At 38.2% G+C, this 19,690-nt stretch overlaps 1 protein-coding gene across 1 annotated transcript in view; it reads left to right on the forward strand.

Moving 5' to 3' along the window:
- XIRP2 (xin actin binding repeat containing 2) overlaps positions 1 to 19,690 on the forward strand; it is a 371,706-nt gene that overhangs the window by 344,169 nt on the left and 7,847 nt on the right. The window contains exons 5-8 of the mRNA XM_062187547.1: positions 6,746 to 6,832; positions 7,394 to 7,466; positions 8,339 to 8,472; positions 9,814 to 19,156. Coding sequence (XP_062043531.1) covers positions 6,746 to 6,832; positions 7,394 to 7,466; positions 8,339 to 8,472; positions 9,814 to 19,156 — 9,637 coding nt within the window. The remainder of the gene's footprint in view (positions 1 to 6,745; positions 6,833 to 7,393; positions 7,467 to 8,338; positions 8,473 to 9,813; positions 19,157 to 19,690) is intronic.

The following is a 19,690-nucleotide window of genomic DNA, read 5'->3' on the forward strand; positions in this document are numbered from 1 at the left end:
CACCTGGCTTCTGCCTTCAGATCAGTGCAGTGAGCCAGCTGCGGCGGCCATTGGAGGGTGAACCAACGGCAAAGGAAGACCTTACTCTCTCTCTCTCACTGTCCACTCTGCCTGTCAAAAAAAAAATACTGACAATACCTTGTATGATGTTATGCATATAACTATTGTCCAATAGCTATAGGATAACTATGAAGATGAAGTCATATAAAGTCACTCACATTGAAAGATTCACTATTTTTAAAGGAAAAAAGTTGCTAACCTAAGTTTTTCTAATGTTTTGCATCATTAGTCTCTTGAAAGCTGGTAATCCAACTACTATACTCCTATTACTTTAAGCAGGAGTGCTTTGAACCAAGTAAAACTGGGGGGCTCTCGCTTCTGAGATTATTGAGTCATACAAAGAATTAGGACTTACACTTGCCTTGATGTTTGATTCCCTTTAATGTTTTTTTTCCTATTAACGTAAATTAAAATAAGGGTAAGGCAGTGTTTTTCATTGGCATCATAAATATTTCAATTGAATTTTTCAATGTCATAGTAATTCCCCCAAATGTATTCTTGTTATTTATATGTGATGCTTGGCAACACATCAAATTCATCAGCTCAATGAATAATGACAATTCACTTAAAAAAGAATATGCAAACTACTTTTCACCATGAATATCTTTTTACAAAACTCTTTTTGAAAAAGTATTCAATTTTTTTTCTTTTTTTGAAAGGTTCTCTAATTTAGTGTATGTTTCCACTGAGTATTTATTACATTCTTTTTTTTTTTTTTTAACTTTTTGACAGACAGAGTGGCTAGTGAGAGAGGCAGAGAGAAAGGTCTTCCTTTTGCCATTGGTTCACACTCCAATGGCCGCCGCGGCTGGCGAGCTGCAGCCGGCGCACCGCGCTGTTCCAAAGGCAGGAGCCAGTTGCTTATCCTGGTCTCCCATGGGGTGCAGGACCCAACCACTTGGGCCATCCTCCACTGCACTCCCGGGCCACAGCAGAGAGCTGGCCTGGAAGAGTGGCAACTGGGACAGAATCTAGCGCCCCAACCGGGACTAGAACCCCGTGTGCCGGCACCACTAGGCGGAGGATTAGCCTGTTGAGCCACGGCGCCGGCCAAAGTGTTTATTACATTCTTAATACAGTCTTCTCTCTCCAACAAGCCTCACTGTCCTTTTTTTTTTAAAAAAAAGGATTTATTTATTTATTGGAAAGAGTTTCACAGAGAGAGGAGAGACAGAGAGAGAGAGAGAATCTTCTATCCGATGGGTCACTCCCTAATTGGCCGCAATGGCTGGAGTTGTGTCAATCCAAAGCAAGGAGCCAGGAGCTTCTTCTGGGTCTCCCATGCAGGTGCAGGGGCCCAAGGACTTGGGCCATCTTCTACTATTTTCCCAGGCCATAGCAGAAGTGGAGCATCTGGGACTTGAACAAGCGCTCATAAAGGATGCCAGCATTTTTTTTTTTTTTTTTGCAAGAGTGTCTTGGCTTTCCATGCCTAAAATACTCTCATGGGCTCTTCAGCCAGATCCGAATGCCTTAAGGGCTGATTCTGAGGCCAGAGTGCTGTTTAGGACATCTGCCATGCTATGAGTCTGTTGTGTATTCCGCCTCCCATGTTGGATCATTCTCTCCTTTTTAATTCTTTCAGGTAGTATTAGTAGACACTAGTCTTGTTTATATGATCCTGTTGACTATTAATCATTTCATTATGATCAATTATGAACTGAAACTGATCACTTTGACTAGTGAGATGGCATTGGTACATGCCACCTTGACGGGATTGAATTGGAATCCCCTGGCATGTTTCTAACTCTACCATTTGGGGCAAGTCAGATTGAACATGTCCCAAACTGTACATCTCCTCCCTCTCTTATTCCCACTCTTATATTTAACAGGGGTCACTTTTCAGTTAAATTTATACACCTAAGAATAATTGTGTGTTAAAGAGTTCAACCAATAGTATTAAGTAGAACAAAAAAAAAATACTAAAAGGGATAGAGTATTAAGTTGCTGCTCCTCGACAGTCAGGACAAGGGTGATCAAGTCACTGTTTCTCATAATGTCCATTTCACTTCAATAGGTTTCCTTTTTGGTATTTGGTTAGTTGTCACCAATCAGGGACAACATATGATATTTGTCCCTTTGGGACTGGCTTATTTCACTTCTGTTTTTTCCACTCTGGTGAGGCAGTTATCATCTACTATTCTGCTGGTTTTTCTTCATTCTTTTCTATTGAGAATCCTTCTAAAAGTGACAGTACTGAGTCATCATATTTAAAAAGTCTGTTTCCTTTCTCAATGCATTAGAAGCGTTTGCATTTGTATTGCTAGAAATTTACAATGTCTTTTCCTATAATGGTAATAACAATGGCAAGTTGGGCAAGTAGAATGTGAATTCTTCTGTACTGAAAAATCTCCTTATAAATAGCAGTTTTTATGATATTCCTGGCTAATATATAAGCTGACATCAGATTAATGTCAGCAGTACATACATTATTTTGCAATTGTGCTGCATTTTCTCCATTAGTTTCCAAAGTTAGGATTTATACATCCATACATATATATGTAAATTAAAGCGTGTCTTTTTTTTTCTTTTTAATGTCTGCAGGAGTTTAAGTGTAGTTAAACTTAATTTAAATGTTATTTAGATACTTATCCAAGATTAAGGTGTACATGATAAAGGAAGGAATTAATACTAACACCTTATCCCTGGCTAATGGTTGATCCACTTATAAACAAAACAGCATTTTGTCTCCCTTGCGACATCATTTATATTTTAATTTAATTTTCAGGAACAATTCCATGAATCATTTCATATGAATTCGTATGTGTTATTTTGACCAGAATTTTTTGTTTTATATTATTTGGACAATTTGATTTCTGCTTGAACATTAGGATGACTCATCCTGTTGCCTAGCCCTATATTCTGTAGACACCAGCAGTGGGGATGGAAGAAAACTAGATTTAAAATACAAATTAGTCAAGTCACAAAGTATGAAAGAGGATAAATGACAGTAAGAAAATCTTGCAACATTTTAAGACAGATTTTATAAAAGTTTCAGTAACCAGAGGGTAGTAAAAATGATGCATTGATGCTAACTAACCAAACTAGTTAAATAGTGCTAAAGCAGAAACTTACAACTTTAAACAAGATTTATATATAATTGAACTTTTTAGGTTGTGTTATCTTCTACAAGAAAATATAAATTTATTTACAGTTTTCTTACTCCAAATATTTTGCATTTGTTTTTCTCAGTACAGAGGTTCAGGTTGCTAACTGTATCCATCCAGTATGACCAGAAGGTATCAGAAACTTGAATTTGGGAAGTTAAATATTAACAGCTGGTAGGGATGATAGCCAACCGAAAAGTATATGTCACAACTGAAAAGTCAGTAACTACTTTGTCCGAACCAGACTGTCATGCAAGAATATGAACCAAGAGATTACATTTAACTAATGTGGGAAACTGGGTATGGTTCATTAATTGTGACAAATATGTTATCCTAAAATGAGGTGTTAATAGCAGAGGAAGCTGCGTGTGGGGCATATGAGAACTCTTTGTACAATGTCAATTTTTTTTTTAATTTGGCAGTATTCTGAAATAAAATGTTACCAAATTTTAGAGGTTTCAAAACAGGATGAAAGTTTTATTTTAGTTGACATTAACTAATTTAAAGCTTTAAAATCACTGTGCAGGCAACTGAAGTATGTCTTTAGGCTACAGCTGTCACACAGGCCTCTAGGAGCAAGAGTCTGCAGACATGGTCACAGTGCCTCTCAGTAAGGACCTTCCATTCTGCTCAGGTCACCATTCTGCTTTGTTGTTTCATTGCCATTTAGTGCTTCCTATTTCTTGATGTGTGCATAAGAAAGTCCCAGAACAATCCCATTAGATCCCTACAGGTGGAAATGGTTGTCATAGATGTAAAGAGTTGCCATTTATGTCCCTGCACTTTTTCTATCAGCGTTTTCAATTTTGTTATGATTCTCACCAGCACAATGCTATGAGTTTAAAGTAAACTGAAAGCAGATCATTGTAAAAATTAAGAGATGGAATAGAAGAGGAAGAAGGAGAAAGGGTGGGAAATGTGGGTGGAAGGGAGGGTAGGCTAGGAAGTATCACTATGTTCCTAACTCTGTATACATGAAATACATGAAATTTATATATCTTATATAAAATATTTTAAAAAGGAAAGAAAAAACTTGGCTATACAAAGCATCTTATTATAAGAACTTGTGATTCTGTGAACTTATATAAAAGAACATGGATTATTTTCATATACTCCTTGTTAGGAAAGAAAAGCATTTTGCTTATTGTTTTATCACCAGTTCCTAGAATAATCCTGATAAAAAAGAAGTTTGAATAGGATTTATTTATTAATGGGAGCTTGCCATTTTATTCATCCATTTACTTCCTGTTCATTCATTATGTGAAATTTTCCTTAGTACAAATTGTATGTCAATGATGTGATCAAATATCATCTGAAATATGTGGATCATTAACTAGAGTTCAGAAACCATTCTGACTACTACAGTGGTCTTCAAATGGATGAGATATAGCCTAAATTTTACAGTAGAAGCCTGAATTTGGCTTTTAGTTAATCTTCTGCTTATTTCACCTACCTATAAAAAATATAATAACAGATTATGGCCGGCGCCGTGGCTCAATAGGCTAATCCTCCACCTGTGGCGCCGGCAAACCGGGTTCTAGTCCCGGTTGGGGCAACGGATTCTGTCCCTGTTGCCACTCTTCCAGGCCAGCTCTCTGCTGTGGCCCGGGAGTGCAGTGGAGGATGGCCCAAGTGGTTGGGCCCTGCACCCGCATGGGAGACCAGGAGAAGCACCTGGCTCCTGGCTTCGGATCAGCGTGATGCGCCGGCCACAGCACGCCAGCCATGGCAGCCATTGGAGTGTGAACCAACGGCGAAAGGAAGACCTTTCTCTCTGTCTCTCTCTCTCTCACTGTCCACTCTGCCTGTCAAAAAAAAAAAAAAAAAGATCAGATTATACTGCTCACCTCTAAATAAATGCCTGTGCCCTGATTAATCAGATATTTAACCTTGTATACCAAATATCCTAGAGGAAAAATGTCATACACTACAGATCTACTAGCAAAAAAATTATAAGTCAAGATTTTATCAATTAATTTTATACTCACTCCTGTTTTAAAGGATTAGTATTCGGTAGTTTAAAACTATTTAGTTCACCATAAAAGAAAATTTTAGTAATCCTATTGGATTAATAATGATACTTTTGCTCAGTCAACTATTGTTTACTAAGACAAATTTCTAAAAATCAGATCTCAGAAGTAATAATTGCTAGTCACTTAGACATCAAGATAAAAGTGAAGTCCGCACTTCAAACACTTGTGTTTTTGTAGAGTCAAATATCTATATTTTTATTTTTTACTACGATATTTGGTAGTATACCCACTGCATAATCATATTAATTGGCCATATACTTGTGTCAGAATCATAGTCCACAGTAAATGTAGGCCTAGAATACCACAATTAACAAGAGCTCCAGTTTCCAATTCAATAAGGATCACCTGTACTAACTGAAGGAAAGTCAAAAGTAAACTCCATTTGCAAAGATAAGAAGATACAGCATAGCATAGTAGCACATATTTATAGTGGTTACATTTATTGATTATATTCTTCAATCTAATTCTGGATGTGTCATATTCGATGGCCAAGTTGAAGACAAAAATGACATTTTTACTGTGAATATAAGGCTTATAAACAACAAAATGCTTATATTTTCACTAAACACTTGCATTTTTGATGTTCATATTGGTAGTATTGGGTACAAGATGCATCATTAACATTTGTTGCTTAGTAAGACAGAATAATGACCTCTGAGCACTTTTATGTTTCAATCTTCAGAATCTGTGAATATGTGAAATTACAAATGACAAACTAAAATTAAAACTGCAGATGAAATTAAAAGTTACCTGCTATCCAGCTTATTTTATGGCAAGGATACCATCATGGATTATTTGAGTTGGTCCAATATAATGGCAAGAGTCCTTAAAAGTACAAGACATAATTAGATGATGGCAGAAGAAGAAGGTCTTAGCCTGACAGTAGAGAAGGCCATGAACCCAGGAAGGCTGGCAGCCTCTAGAGGCTGCAAAAGGCAAACAAATGTGTTCTCCCCTAGGACCTGCAAGAAGGAATGCGAACTGCCTGACCCTTGCCAATATCCAATTAGACCATTCAGGCCTTCCAGACTACAGATAAATAATAAAATATAATAATATAAATAGTATAATATATAAATATAAATAATAAAATAATAAATTATGCGGGTTTAGTTTTATTTTAGTTATTTGAAAGGCAGAGAGACAGACCCAGAGCTGTTGTTCACAGTAAATGGCCCCAATATCTAGGGCTGAAGTCATGAGCAGTGAACACAAACTAGATTTTGCCAACTGGATGGCAAGAATCCAACTAACTGAGCGATCACTGCTGGCCCCCAGGACCTGCATCAGCAGGAAGGTGGAATCAGGAGCCAGAACTGGGCATTAAGCTTAGGTATTCCAGTGTGAGGTGTGGGTATCTGAAACAACCTCTTAACCACTAGGCTAAACGCCTGCTCCAAGATTATACAGTTTTGATTCACTGAATTGGTTACAACCACCAAGCCAACTAATATATTAGAGAATCTTCAGTTTTTTAAAAGAATCTTTTGGCTTTGAAATTGCATTAATTTAAAAGGCTAAATTTTATTATTTATTTATTTTTAGGAAGTAATCCATGGCATCCAGGAAGTGGAAAGAAACAAACAAGAAGTTTCAAAATCACATGAAATTGATATTTTTGAAACAAAAATGGTAACCATTTAACCAATATTTTCCACTTTATTTTCCAGAACTTTCCATACTTTCATGTTAGAAATCCTTTTTAAAAAAAAAAAAATCTTTACTTTCATTTTCCACAAACTTTTTTGAAAAAAATTTTATTTACCTGAAGGCAGTGACAGAGGAGAGAGAGAGAGAGAGAGAGAGAGATCTTCCATCCACTGGTTTACTCCTCACCACAGCTGCAAGCAGGAACTCAATCCAGGTCTTCAAAGCATCATCTGCTGCCACATGTAGCAGAAATCTAGAATACGAAACAGAGTTAATACTTGAAGCCAAGCACTCTGATATAGGATGTGGGTGTCTCCAGCAGCATCTTAACCATTTCACCAAATGTCCATGATTTAAGTTGGAATCCTCTTTTTTTTTTTCTTGGAATCCTTTTAAAAATAATATGAGCACCCTAAAAATAGGATTGCTCATCTAAAACTGAGGTTTTAGATGAAAATCACTATAAAATAAAGAATATTATTTGCAGTTTGAAACAGATGATATTAAAGAAATACTTTTTTAAAAAATTGTCCTTAAACACAGGCCTCTCATCTTGAAAAACACACTGAGGAAATAAGCCAAGCTTCTCAGCTGCATCAGTATGTTCAAGAAACAGGTAAGTCTGGTATCATTGTCCCTAATGTATCTTTCTCCTATCTGTGTGTCTGAGTTTAAATAGATGGCTTCCAAAGCAGTTTTCCCAATGAGTCACTTCAGTACGTGTGACTCATGGACTTAAAGGGAGAAAGGTGGTGTTTCTATGAATAATGATATGATGCCTGTGGTAACAGCCTCAATGCTGTTCTAAAAGTTTGTAGTGAATCACCCCTATGAAATATTCATCCTCAAGCCTAAAAGGTGATAAGCTAGCCACTTCTGAATTCCTCTATGCCTCAGGACCTAGATTAAAACTTGATCTTTAATAAGCTCCCCCAAAGCAGAATTATCTAGATTAAATTAATTTTGATAACACAATTAAGCACCATTTAGGACAATTTTCTACCGAACAGATAAGAGGTGGTTAGACTTAGTCAAATTTGTACAAATTTTCACTTGGAAAGTTCCAGTTTGTCATAACCTAAAGTAGAGGGAAAGGTTTTTCTACTCTGAAGACATAAAGGGAAAATTTAAGACAACTGTGACCAAACCATTACTTGACAGTATCCTTTTTTTGGCCTTATTGCTTAAAAAAAAAAAAATCTTCCAGTAATATGTTTTCTTTGTTTTATACAGTTTATTATTATTTCCTGAGCATAGAAGTAGAATATGCCTGTAGAAAAATTGGAAAATAGTCTTACATAGGTACAACCAACATTTTTCTTCCTGTATATCTTGCTGTAGTCTACGTTGTATAGTGAAATTATGCCTTCAGTATAAATTTGCATGCTTCTTTTCACTTAACTTCTATTATGAGAATTCCCCCAACAGTATTATAATTTCTTCTCAAACATCACTAACATAGTCCCTGGTTTTCTTTTTTGTTTGCAGTCATTGATACACCTGAAGATGAAGAGATTCCAAAGGTATCAACGAAATTTTTAAAAGAGCAATTTGAAAAGTCTGCCCAGGAAAATGTCCTTTCTTCTGACAAAGTACCAATAACCCCAGCCAAGAAGATTAAAGTAAGTTAATTTCTATAAACAGAAACATATTAAGCATAAAACCAGGTTTCAATGCAAAGTATCTTCAAATTATTGAATATATGAGGTGGTTTTTCAGAAAAAAAAATCCTGAACCAGCACCGACTCATTCCTTAAACAGGAGGTTGATCTACAGGAAAGAAGAGGAAGAATAAAAACTTTTCTCACTAAAGCAAATGAGGAAAGACAAAAAAATTATATATGCCCTTAAGTCTAATACCTAACATTAGATAAAGTAATTAAGTCAATTTTAAATGTCAGATGCTTATTCTGTTCTGTTTAAAATTCCAAGGAAAACAAAACAACCCTCAAAAGTACTTTAAGACTTTTTTATTATTCCCCCTCTAGATTTCTCTGCATAGCATATTAAGTATAGGGGGGAAATGAAGAATATGTGTAATTGTTAAAATGCCGAGACGGAATACAATTTTATAAGTAAAAATGGATTATACGAAAGATAGCAACAAACATTGAATATTTATCATGAGTGGGCTTTTTTTTTTAGCTTTTTAAAAAAATACTTATTTATTTTTTTGGAGGGTAGAGAAGGAGAGACAGAGAGAGAAATCTTCTATCTGCTGATTCATTCCCAAAATGCACACAACAGCCAGTCAAGTAGAGACAGAAAGAGAGAGAAAGAAGGAGAGGGAGAGGGAAAGATAAAGATCAATCCTCCATCTGCAGATTTATTCCCTAAATACTCAGAACAGCCAGAGCTGGACCAGGCCAAAGCAAGGGGCCAAGAACTCCATCTGAGTCTCCCATGTGGTGACAGGGGCCTACATACTTAGACCATCATCTGTTGCCTCCCAGGTACATCTTCAGGAATTCAAAGTGCAGAGTAGCCATGCTGAGAAGGTCTTTAAAGGTAGTATATCAGGTCAGTGCTGTGGCAAAGCAGGTAACGCCTCCACCTGCAACTCCAGCATCCCATATGGGCACTGGTTCAAGTCCCAGCTGCTCCACTTCTGATCCAGCTCTCTGCTAATGCAATTGGGAAAGCAGTGGAAGATGGCCCAAGTCCTTGGGACCCTGCACCCATGTGGGGGACCCAAAAGATGCTCTGGGCTCCTGGCTTCAGCCATTGTGGTCATTTGGGGAGTGAACCAGCAGATGGAAGATCTCTCTTTATCTCTCTCTCTCTCTCTCTCTCCCTGTCTCTCTTTAACACTGACTTTCAAATAAATAAATAAATGATTTTTTTAAAAAAATCAAGGGAGTATATCACCTATTTTTCACTAAGAGGAGGTTATAGCAGGACCCTGATTGCAGTAAAGCTGCCATTACTGTACTTTGTAAGATTTGATTTTCTCTCCTTCAAAGATTGAAAGTGAATATGAAGAGACTTTCAGGCCATCATCAGTTGTGGGTACCTCTTCTGCTTCTTGCACTTCCAACAGCCAGAGGAAGGAAATATCAACCACAAGATATAGTGATCACAGTGTCAATTGCTCAACTCTGGCACAAGTTAATGCCACAGCTTTGGGACAGAAGGAAGAATTCCCTCCTCCCCCACCTGATGTACTTCAAACTCCAATAGAGGCAGCATTTTCCCAGTCCCCTGAATTTCCCAGCCCTCCTAGAAGACTGCCCATGCCCAAAGATTTGTATTCCAAGCAAAGAAATTTGTATGAATTAAATCGTTTATACAAACACATCCACCCTGAGCTAAGAAAAAACTTAGAGAAAGATTATATCAGTGAGGTTTCTGAGATTGTTTCTAGTCAAATGAACTCAGGGAGCTCAGTTTCAGCAGATGTGCAACAAGCCCGGTATGTTTTTGAAAATACAAATGAGAGTTCGCAAAAAGATCTGAGTTCAGAAAGAGAATACTTACAGTGGGATGAAATTCTGAAAGGAGAGGTTCAGTCTATGAGATCGATCTTTGAGAACCAGCCATTAGATTCCATCAACAATGGGTCTCCAGATGAAGGGGACATTTCCAAGGGCATTGCCAATCAAGAAATCATTGCTGGTGGTGATGTGAAATATACCACATGGATGTTTGAAACTCAACCCATTGATGCACTGGGGGTTCATTCTTCCGCTACTGAAGAAAATGCCGAGAAAATCCCTGAGCTGGCCAGAGGAGATGTCCGCACAGCCCGATGGATGTTTGAAACAAGGCCATTAGATTCAATGAATAAAATGCATCAAAGTCAAGAAGAATCAGTAGAAACTGTCGTTAAGGACATAACTGGAGGCGATGTCAAGACTGTGAGATACATGTTTGAAACTCAACATCTGGATCAACTTGGACAGTTGCATTCAGTGGATGAGGTTCACTTACTGCAACTCAGATCTGAGCTCAAAGAAATTAAGGACAACGTTAAGAGAAGTATAAAATGTTTTGAAACTCAGCCGCTGTATGTTATTAGAGATGGTTTAGGTCAAATGCTAGAAATAAAAACTGTTCACAGAGAAGATATTGAAAAGGGGGATGTGAGAACAGCACGCTGGATGTTTGAAACACAGCCCTTGGACACAATTAACAAGGATATTACAGAAATTAAAGTTGTCAGGGGCATATCCATGGAAGAAAATGTGAAAGGTGGGGTCAGTAGGGCAAAGTGGTTATTTGAAACCCAACCTTTGGAGAAAATCAAAGAATCAGAAGAGGTCATCACTGAAAAGGAAACAATAATAGGTACAGATGTCTCCAGAAAGTGCTGGATGTTTGAAACACAGCCATTAGACACTCTAAAAGAGGCTCCTGATGCATATCCTCTACCACCTGAGCAGATCATAGGGGGTGATGTCCAAGCCACTAGGCATCTATTTGAAACAGTTCCAATAGAAGCTTTGAAAGACAGTGCTGATGTTGGAAAGCTTCAAAAAATCATTGCCTCTGAAGAAGAAAAAGGGGATGTTAGACATCAGAAATGGATTTTTGAGACCCAACCTCTGGAAGAGATTAGAGAAGATAAGAAACAGTACACACGAACAGTGAAACTTGAAGAAATTGACAAAGGAGATGTAAGGAATTACACACATGTCTTTGAATCAAATAATCTAATTAAATTTGAGGCATCCCACAAAGTAGAAGTGGAAGGGGTCACAAGAGGTGCTGTAGAGTTAAATAAATCCCTCTTTGAAACAATGCCACTGTACGCCATACAAGACCACCTTGGAAAATATCATCAAGTAAAAACAGTCCAGCAAGAGGAAATCCTAAGAGGTGATGTAAAAAGCTGTAGGTGGCTTTTTGAAACAAGACCCATTGACCAGTTTGATGAAAGCCTTCATAAATTTCAGATAATTAGAGGAATATCTGCTCAAGAAATACAGACTGGAAATGTGAAATCTGCTAAATGGTTGTTTGAAACACAACCTCTTGATGCAATTAAATATTTCAGCAATGTGGAAGAAACAGAAAGTACTACTAAACAAGATACAGATATTGTTAAGGGAGATGTCAAAACCTGTAAATGGCTATTTGAAACCCAGCCAATGGAATCTCTTTATGAAAAAGTTTCACTAATGACTGGCAGTGAAGAAATTCATAAAGGAGATGTCAAAAGCTATACTTGGATCTTTGAAACTCAGCCACTTGATAGCATAAAAGATGACTCTGAAGCAGTAGTCAAATTGCAAACTGTAAAACAGGAGGAGATTCAAGGTGGGGATGTTCGTACAGCGTGTTTTCTTTTTGAGACCGAAAATTTGGATAGCATTCAAGGAGAAGAAGGGAAGGAAAGCAAGCCTGTGGAAATGGATATCCAAGCTGGAGATGTGTCCAGCATGAGGTATAAATTTGAAAATCAATCCCTAGATTCTATAAGCTCCAGTTCAGCAGAAGTTTTGAAAAAGATCAAAACTCTAAAAACAGAAGATATTCAGAAAGGCAATGTTTTAAACTGTAGATGGCTTTTTGAAAACCAACCAATTGATATGATAAAAGAAAGCCAAGAAGGTGATGAGTTAGTGAAGACAGTGACAGACATACAAGGTGGGGATGTAAGGAAGAGGTGCTTTATTTTTGAGACATTTTCATTAGATGAGATTAAAGAAGAATCTGATCATATGAGTAGCAAGAAAACTATTACTGAAGAAATCATAAAAGGTGACGTAAAAAGCTACAGGATGCTCTTTGAAACGCAGCCCCTCTACGCAATTCAAGATCAACAGGGGTGCTACCATGAAGTTACAACAGTTAAAAAGGAAGAGGTAATTCACGGAGATGTACGAGGAACAAGGTGGCTTTTTGAAACAAAACCATTAGACTCAATTAACGAGTCAGAAACTGTGTATGTTATTAAATCAGTGACACAGGAAGACATTCAGAAGGGAGATGTTAGTTCTGTCAGATACAGATTTGAAACTCAGCCACTAGACAAGATTTCAGAAGGATCGCGTAATGTTATTCCAACAGTTGACTATATTCAAGGTGGCAATGTAAAGACAAGTAAACAATTCTTTGAGTCTGAAGATTCTGATAGGAAGAATTATGTAAGAACAGTAAGTGTCAATGAAATACAAAAAGGTAATGTTAAAACATCTACTTGGTTATTTGAAACTCATACCATAGATGAACTGAGAGGAGAAGGGTCAGAATATGAAAACATCAAGACAGTGACCCAGGAAGATGTGCAGAAAGGTGATGTTAGGCAGGCAGTATGGCTTTTTGAAAATAAAACTTTGGATGCTATTAAGGAAGCAGATGAAAGCATCACAAATATTACCAAAGAAGAAATCATTTCTTCAGATGTTAAGACAACCACGTGGCTCTTTGAAACAACACCCATTGATGAATTTAATGACAGCAGAATAGAAAAGGTAGAAATTATTGGCAAGAGCATTAAGGAAACATTAGAAGATCTCTACTCTCAAAAAGTTATTGAGTCTCCTGGAATCATTATCGAAGCTGATGAAATTGGAGATGTGCGAATGGCAAAATACAAGCTAATGAACCAAGCATCACCTGAGATACAAAAAGAAGAAATTATCAAGGTTGACCTCAATAGTATAATGATGAACTTACTTTCCAGAAGAGACTGCACGAAGAGAGAGATTTTGGTGAGTGAAGAAGAGAAGGGAAATGTCAACTTGACTAAAACTCAACTATTAAACAGATCCACTGAATTTCATGCTGATAAAGAAGAGGTAGTGAGGGGTGATGTACAGCAAGCAATAAAAAGCCTGTTCTCAGAGGAAAAATCTGTGAAGAAGGGCATTTTAATCCAGGAAGATGAAAGAGGAGATGTTAACATGACTATCTATTGTCTTCTTCATGAAAATGCTGGTGACACAATTCAGCGGGAAGAAGTAATAGGAGGTGATGTAAGGCGAACCATTCACAATTTGTTGTCTTCCACATCAAACAATAAAATACGTGAAAAGGCTAAAATTGATGCCTCTGAGAGAGGAAATGTGCAGTTTTTCACAACATGCATAGAAACTGGAGCTTTGGATTATCTCAGACAACTGCAGACAGGGTCAAATGAAGCATTAACACCTAGGAAAGAAGAAGGAGAGAAAGAAATAATTGGTGGTGATGTTGAGGGCACAAAATTGTTACTAAAGAAAAGGCAATCTCAGGTTGAACGTACTGTTAATGAAACTGACATCATCCCAGGAGATGTACATAATACAGCTAAGGTTTTTATGACAGAGCCTCAGAGTGCATCTTATAAGACAACCAAAGAAGAAACTGTAAAGGGGGATTTAAAATCAACCCTAAATTCCCTCAGCCAGGCCATAAATCAGCAAACAGTGGCTAAAAAAGAAGAAATTACTAAAGGTGACAGGTTGACCACACTCAAGTCATTTAAAACATCAAGCCACCAGTGGAAAGAATCAAAACAGCCTGCTACCATCCCTGATGATATTGAGCAAACTATTGAGCATCTTGAAAGGGCTACAAACACAAGGACAGAAATCATGAAAAAAGAACTTATCAGAGACGACCTTGAAACATCATTAAGATCTTTGAAAGAAGCACAAAGAGGTTTCAAAGAGGTAGATAAAGAACCTGCAAACAACGAAGTCCAAGCTGTGACAGTAGGGTCCTCAGAAGAGCAGAAAACAAGCATTCATCTGAAAGCTGCCCAAAGGGACCAAAAAAGTATTCTCCAGCCAAGGCCAGGACCATTTGAGCCAGCAGCCAGGTGGGAAGGAAGAGCAGAGGCTCCCAGTCAATCTGAAGAAAGAACCAAGGTCAATCTGCCAAAAGCCCCCAAAGGCACTGTAAAGATTGTCATAGATCGTGAACAAAACAATGATGCTCTTGAGAAAAGCCTTAGAAGACTGTCTAATTCCAGCCACGAAGCTACTGAAAATGTGTTAGAATCAGGGGACCGAATGGATGTCTGGACTGATAACACAAGAGAAGAGCATCTGAGAGAGGAGCATTTGAGCAGACAATTAACTTCAACTGTGTCAGCGAAGAAAAGTAAAAAGTCTGAGGAATCAAGGAGACTGAGAGAGCTGAAAGAGGACAATGTGTTCAACTCCACCCAATCTATTGACAAAATAGTTGGAAAGCAGCAGACTCAAACATGTGGACTGAGGAATGGCCACCAGAAGACTGAGGCTTTCCATGTAAAGAGTGCTAAAAAGAACACAAGCATTCAATTACCGCCATGTACACAAAGCTTGACGCCCAGTCCCACTCAGTACCATCCAGTCAGCATGCCAGTTGGAGACACTTACAAAGTTACAGAGGACTTTCAGAAGCAAACCTTAATAAAACAAGAAATGCAATATTCTAATGAGGAGATAAAGAAAAACAACATGAACATTCAACCTGTACCTGTAGATCAAGACCTATCCAAAGTAACTAAAATGAAAGTCTTTGAAAAAAGCCATAATAAATTTAAGGTCAGTGACAAAAATCAGAGGACTGATGTTCACCTGAAAAAAGAGGACTTTCTAATGAAAACAAATACTTCTGCAGAGTTGAAAATGGCAATGGAAAGGTCCTTTAACCCAAGCAACTTTAATCCGGAGAACGATGGGAAAGACAGTGAGTGCTCTCTTCCACCTCCATCTCCACCTCCTCCTCCACCTTCCAATGCATCATCTGAAATAGAATTTCCTCTTCCTCCTCCACCTCCTTTAATGATGTTGCCTGAAAAAAATGTGTTTCCTCCATCACTATGCACAGAGAAGATAAAGGCTGAATTTGAAAACTTCCCAGGCCTCCCTCTTCCTCCACCACCAGTAGAGGAGAAACCTGAAGTAGAATCTCTATCAACATTTCCACCACCTCCCCTTTCTCCAGCATCATCTCAGAAATCAGCACAGCCTTCCTCTTCTGTTCCACAAAAGCACAATGAAGCTTTCATACATGAATGTTCCCTAAAAGAAGCCTCAGGCTCTCAGCAAACTCACTCTCAGGCTAAAATCACAACAAGAAAATCAGGAGCACGTATTCCACCCCCCACATTACCCAAACCCAAATTTTTCAAGGGAATAGATGATAAAAAGAACCTTCTTTCCCAAAAAGTGGAATTGGAAAATTCCCCATCAGATATGGAATTTAATATTGCTTCCACAAAGGATCAGAGAAGATGCATGATGGCAACCAGCAGTGAATGCACAGAGACAAAGCAGGACACATTCAAAGGAAGCCTTGATCAAAGAAAACAAGTATCTATTGACTCTGTAAAGTCTCCCTCTCAGATAGTTTCAGAAACTTCAGCACCCAAAGAAAAGCAGGCAGCTCCTCTCAGAAAATCACACTCATTTCCAGCAAATTCAGGACAGCAAAGTCCAAAACCTTATATGAGAAAATTTAAGACACCTCTAATGATTGCTGAAGAAAAGTACAGACAGCAAAGAGAAGAGCTTGAGAAACAGAAACAAGAGAGTTCTTGCTACAACATAGTCAAAAGAGAAAGTCAAAGTCATAGTGTATCAAAGTTAGAAAAAGAAATGCCATTACAAAAAACAAATGAGGAGGTTCCGCTATCTGGAATGTTTTCAGAGCTCACTGTGCCTCAACCAAGCCAAGACTCTCAAAGTAGTGCTCAAGTCCTTGAAGTGGATTCTAATAAACAGCTCTCTACAACATCAACAGTGACAGTGGCTGCCAAGAGCCTCCAACATGCTCTAGCATCCTCAGAAGCCAAAGATAACATGAGGAAGGAAATTTTGCAGAGCTCCAGGGACGTAATACAATCTACATCAGCTTGGAAAACTAAACAGAGTCAGCAAGAATGTAGTATACAACAAACACAACAGAAGAAATATCTGGAGCAGTTGCCCTTGCCCCAAAGCCAACCAGTTTCCCCAACTTTCAAAGTTAAAACCATCAAGCTCCCCAGCATAGATCATACATTAAATGAAACTGAACACAGATATGAAAGTCACAAAAAGCACTCACACGTTGATGTTCAGACCATTACCAAACAACAGTATCAGGAAACCAAGAAATTGGAAGCAAGTGCCAAGTACAATAGTAAGCAATCCATGGCTGAAAAATATGACCAATTATCTAAGGAAGAAACAAAGGTGGCACTACCAGTGTCTACAGAAGCTGCAGAGAAGAGACATGAAAGGAAACTCCAGATGAATCATGAAAAACAAACAGAATATAGGAGATCCGAGAGAGGGAAGCTTATGGAAAGTGAAAGGAAAAGCCAGGGGCCCTCAATGATTGGTGCAAAAGAAGAGAGATTCATAGTTGAAAGACAACAAGAACAATTGAAGGATGAGTCAGCACCAAAGGTGGTCAAGCAGAAGGTGACGGAAGCACATTTTGATTCACAGACTCAAGATTTTCAGCGAACAGAGATACAGACTTCTGAAAGTAATGTTGAACATGAAAAATTGTTCCAGCCAAGTAATAGTCTGCAGGGGAAAAAATGCATTGGAGTCAAGGGCGTTCAACAGAAAGAAGTCTTTTCTGACACTAAAGATTCAAAGGAAGAGGTTACACAGAACAAATCTTTATTTTCCTCTGTGAAAGAATCCCAGCACGATGATGGAAAATGTGCTGTAAATATATTGGAATTCTTGAGAAAGCGTGAAGAACTACAGCAGATTCTGTCTAGAGTAAAAGAGTTTGAAGCAGAGCCAAGTAAAAATGACCTGAAAGCATTTCAAGCACTGTTACATATTGTTCCAGGATGGCTGAGAAGGGAAGAAAAAAGAGAAAATGGAGCTTGCATTGCAATGGAGAACAATATAGAAAAAATCAAGGAAGAAATAGCATACATTAAGACGCAAGCAGAAGATATGCTTGTGTCCTGTGAAAATGTAATTCAAGCAGCCATGATATCCTCCAAAATGGGGAAGCAGGGAAAGAAGCCTACTAGTCTTAACGAGGCAACATCAAAAGTGTCTAATGCTAATGTCCACTATGATAAATACACGGAGCAGAAAGAAAATAAAATTGTAGAAGCAGCAGCACACCATGAAACAGCAGCTCATCATGAAGTACTTGCTGATAGCCATGTAAAAACCCATCAGGAAAGTAGACGGGATGACAGCAAGATGTCTCCTCCCTCTTTAAAAACACGCCCACAATCACCTACTTTTATAACGATTGAGTCTACTGCCCGACGGACCGTACCTTCTACTACTGATGAGCTTTCTCAGTCTCCTAAAGCAGACAGTTTTGTTGAACCCTCCCCAGGAAGGCCCATACCGCAAACATGTAGCACTCCCAGGGCAGACATGTCCCCTTCTCCACCCAGGAGTCGCTCAGAACAACTTGTCAAACTCAAAGATACCACTGCAAAGTTATCCAAAGGGGCCGTCCCACATGCATCAGTAACCCCAGTTCCAATTGTGGAGAAAAGGTCTGAGATCATCATGTCTCCTGCAACACTTCGTCGCCAAATTAAGATAGACACACGTGGTAGAGACTCTCCACCTACAATCACCATACCTGTAAGCGTAAATCATGTTGCTGGTAGTTCCTTCAGAGAATCTATGGAAGCGCAAGAGGAAGTTAGGAAAGTAGAGAAAAGAGCAACTTACGTTCACAAAGATGGATTAAATTCTACTAACTGCGTCGTGCCAGAAACTGAGAGTTACGATGCGGTCGAAATCATCCGCAAGGTCGCAGTGCCTCGCGTGCCAGAGCACAAGCAGAGATACGAAGCAGCCAAGCGATCTGTTCAGATGGCTGAAAAATTCGTGAATGATCATGAAAATGAAATAAACAGATGGTTCAGGGAATTTGAGGATGGCCCAGTTTTTGAAGCAAAGTCAAACAGAAGAGTTTATGCAAATGGAGACGCAAACCGTAATGTAAAACAAGAAAGCCGAACATTTTGTAAAGAGGAATTTGGATTAACATCTTTAGGAAACACTAATTTTACAGACTTTTCTTGTAAACATCCTGGAGAGCTGCAAGAAAACATTCCTGTTAAGCAGCCCAGGGTGAGCTCTGAAACAAGGTCTGTCAGTGAACATCTCTCAGGCATAGATTCATTTGAGAGTCACGTTGTTGGGTCAAAGACAACCACGTCATCATCCCATAGCTCAGAAGCTACCAGATCTGGCCTTGACTTCAAACATGCCCCACCAACTTATGAAGATGTCATCGCTGGACATATTTTAGATATCTCTGATTCACCGAAAGAACTCAGAAGGAATTTTCAAAAGACATGGCAGGAGAGTGAAAGAGTTTTCGAAAGCCTGGGATATGCAAGCTCTGATGCTTCTGCAACTGAAATGAGAACCACCTTCCAAGAGGAATCTGCATTTCTAAGTGGTAAATGAGCTTGCCAAGTGTGAAAGAAGATTAACCCGTTTAAAGGCATGAGTTCTGTGGCCAAGATGATTTGCAGTTTCAAAATGGCCTGGAAATAACAAAGCAGTAACAGCTTCCCCTGTATGTTGACTATGCTTGCTTTTGCTACTTTGTCATTAACAAAAGCATCCAGTATGATTCTCCTGCACTGTTTGAGAATAACTAATACTATTATATGGATGATTGAGACCTATATTGGTCAAGATAAATAACATTTTTGATAAAACATCAAATGTATTAATAATTGCAATTTATAGCAATGTTAATAATTACATACTACTATGTATTTGTTAATAACTATAGAACATAGCAGTTTATTACTATTTGTTATTAAGATATTATTTCATTCAATTTTTAGATGATGTTAGATAACATGCCTTGACCTAATATTGATATATTTTTAACTGCCAGGCATAAGTGGTCTTTGCATTGAATTCAATGCAGCCTGGTAATAATCCAAGAAGCAGTTTGCACTTTTCATGTGTGCTTTAAGGA

The sequence above is a fragment of the Lepus europaeus genome, chromosome 1, assembly GCF_033115175.1.
Source record: "Lepus europaeus isolate LE1 chromosome 1, mLepTim1.pri, whole genome shotgun sequence".
Classification (NCBI taxonomy): domain Eukaryota; kingdom Metazoa; phylum Chordata; class Mammalia; order Lagomorpha; family Leporidae; genus Lepus; species Lepus europaeus.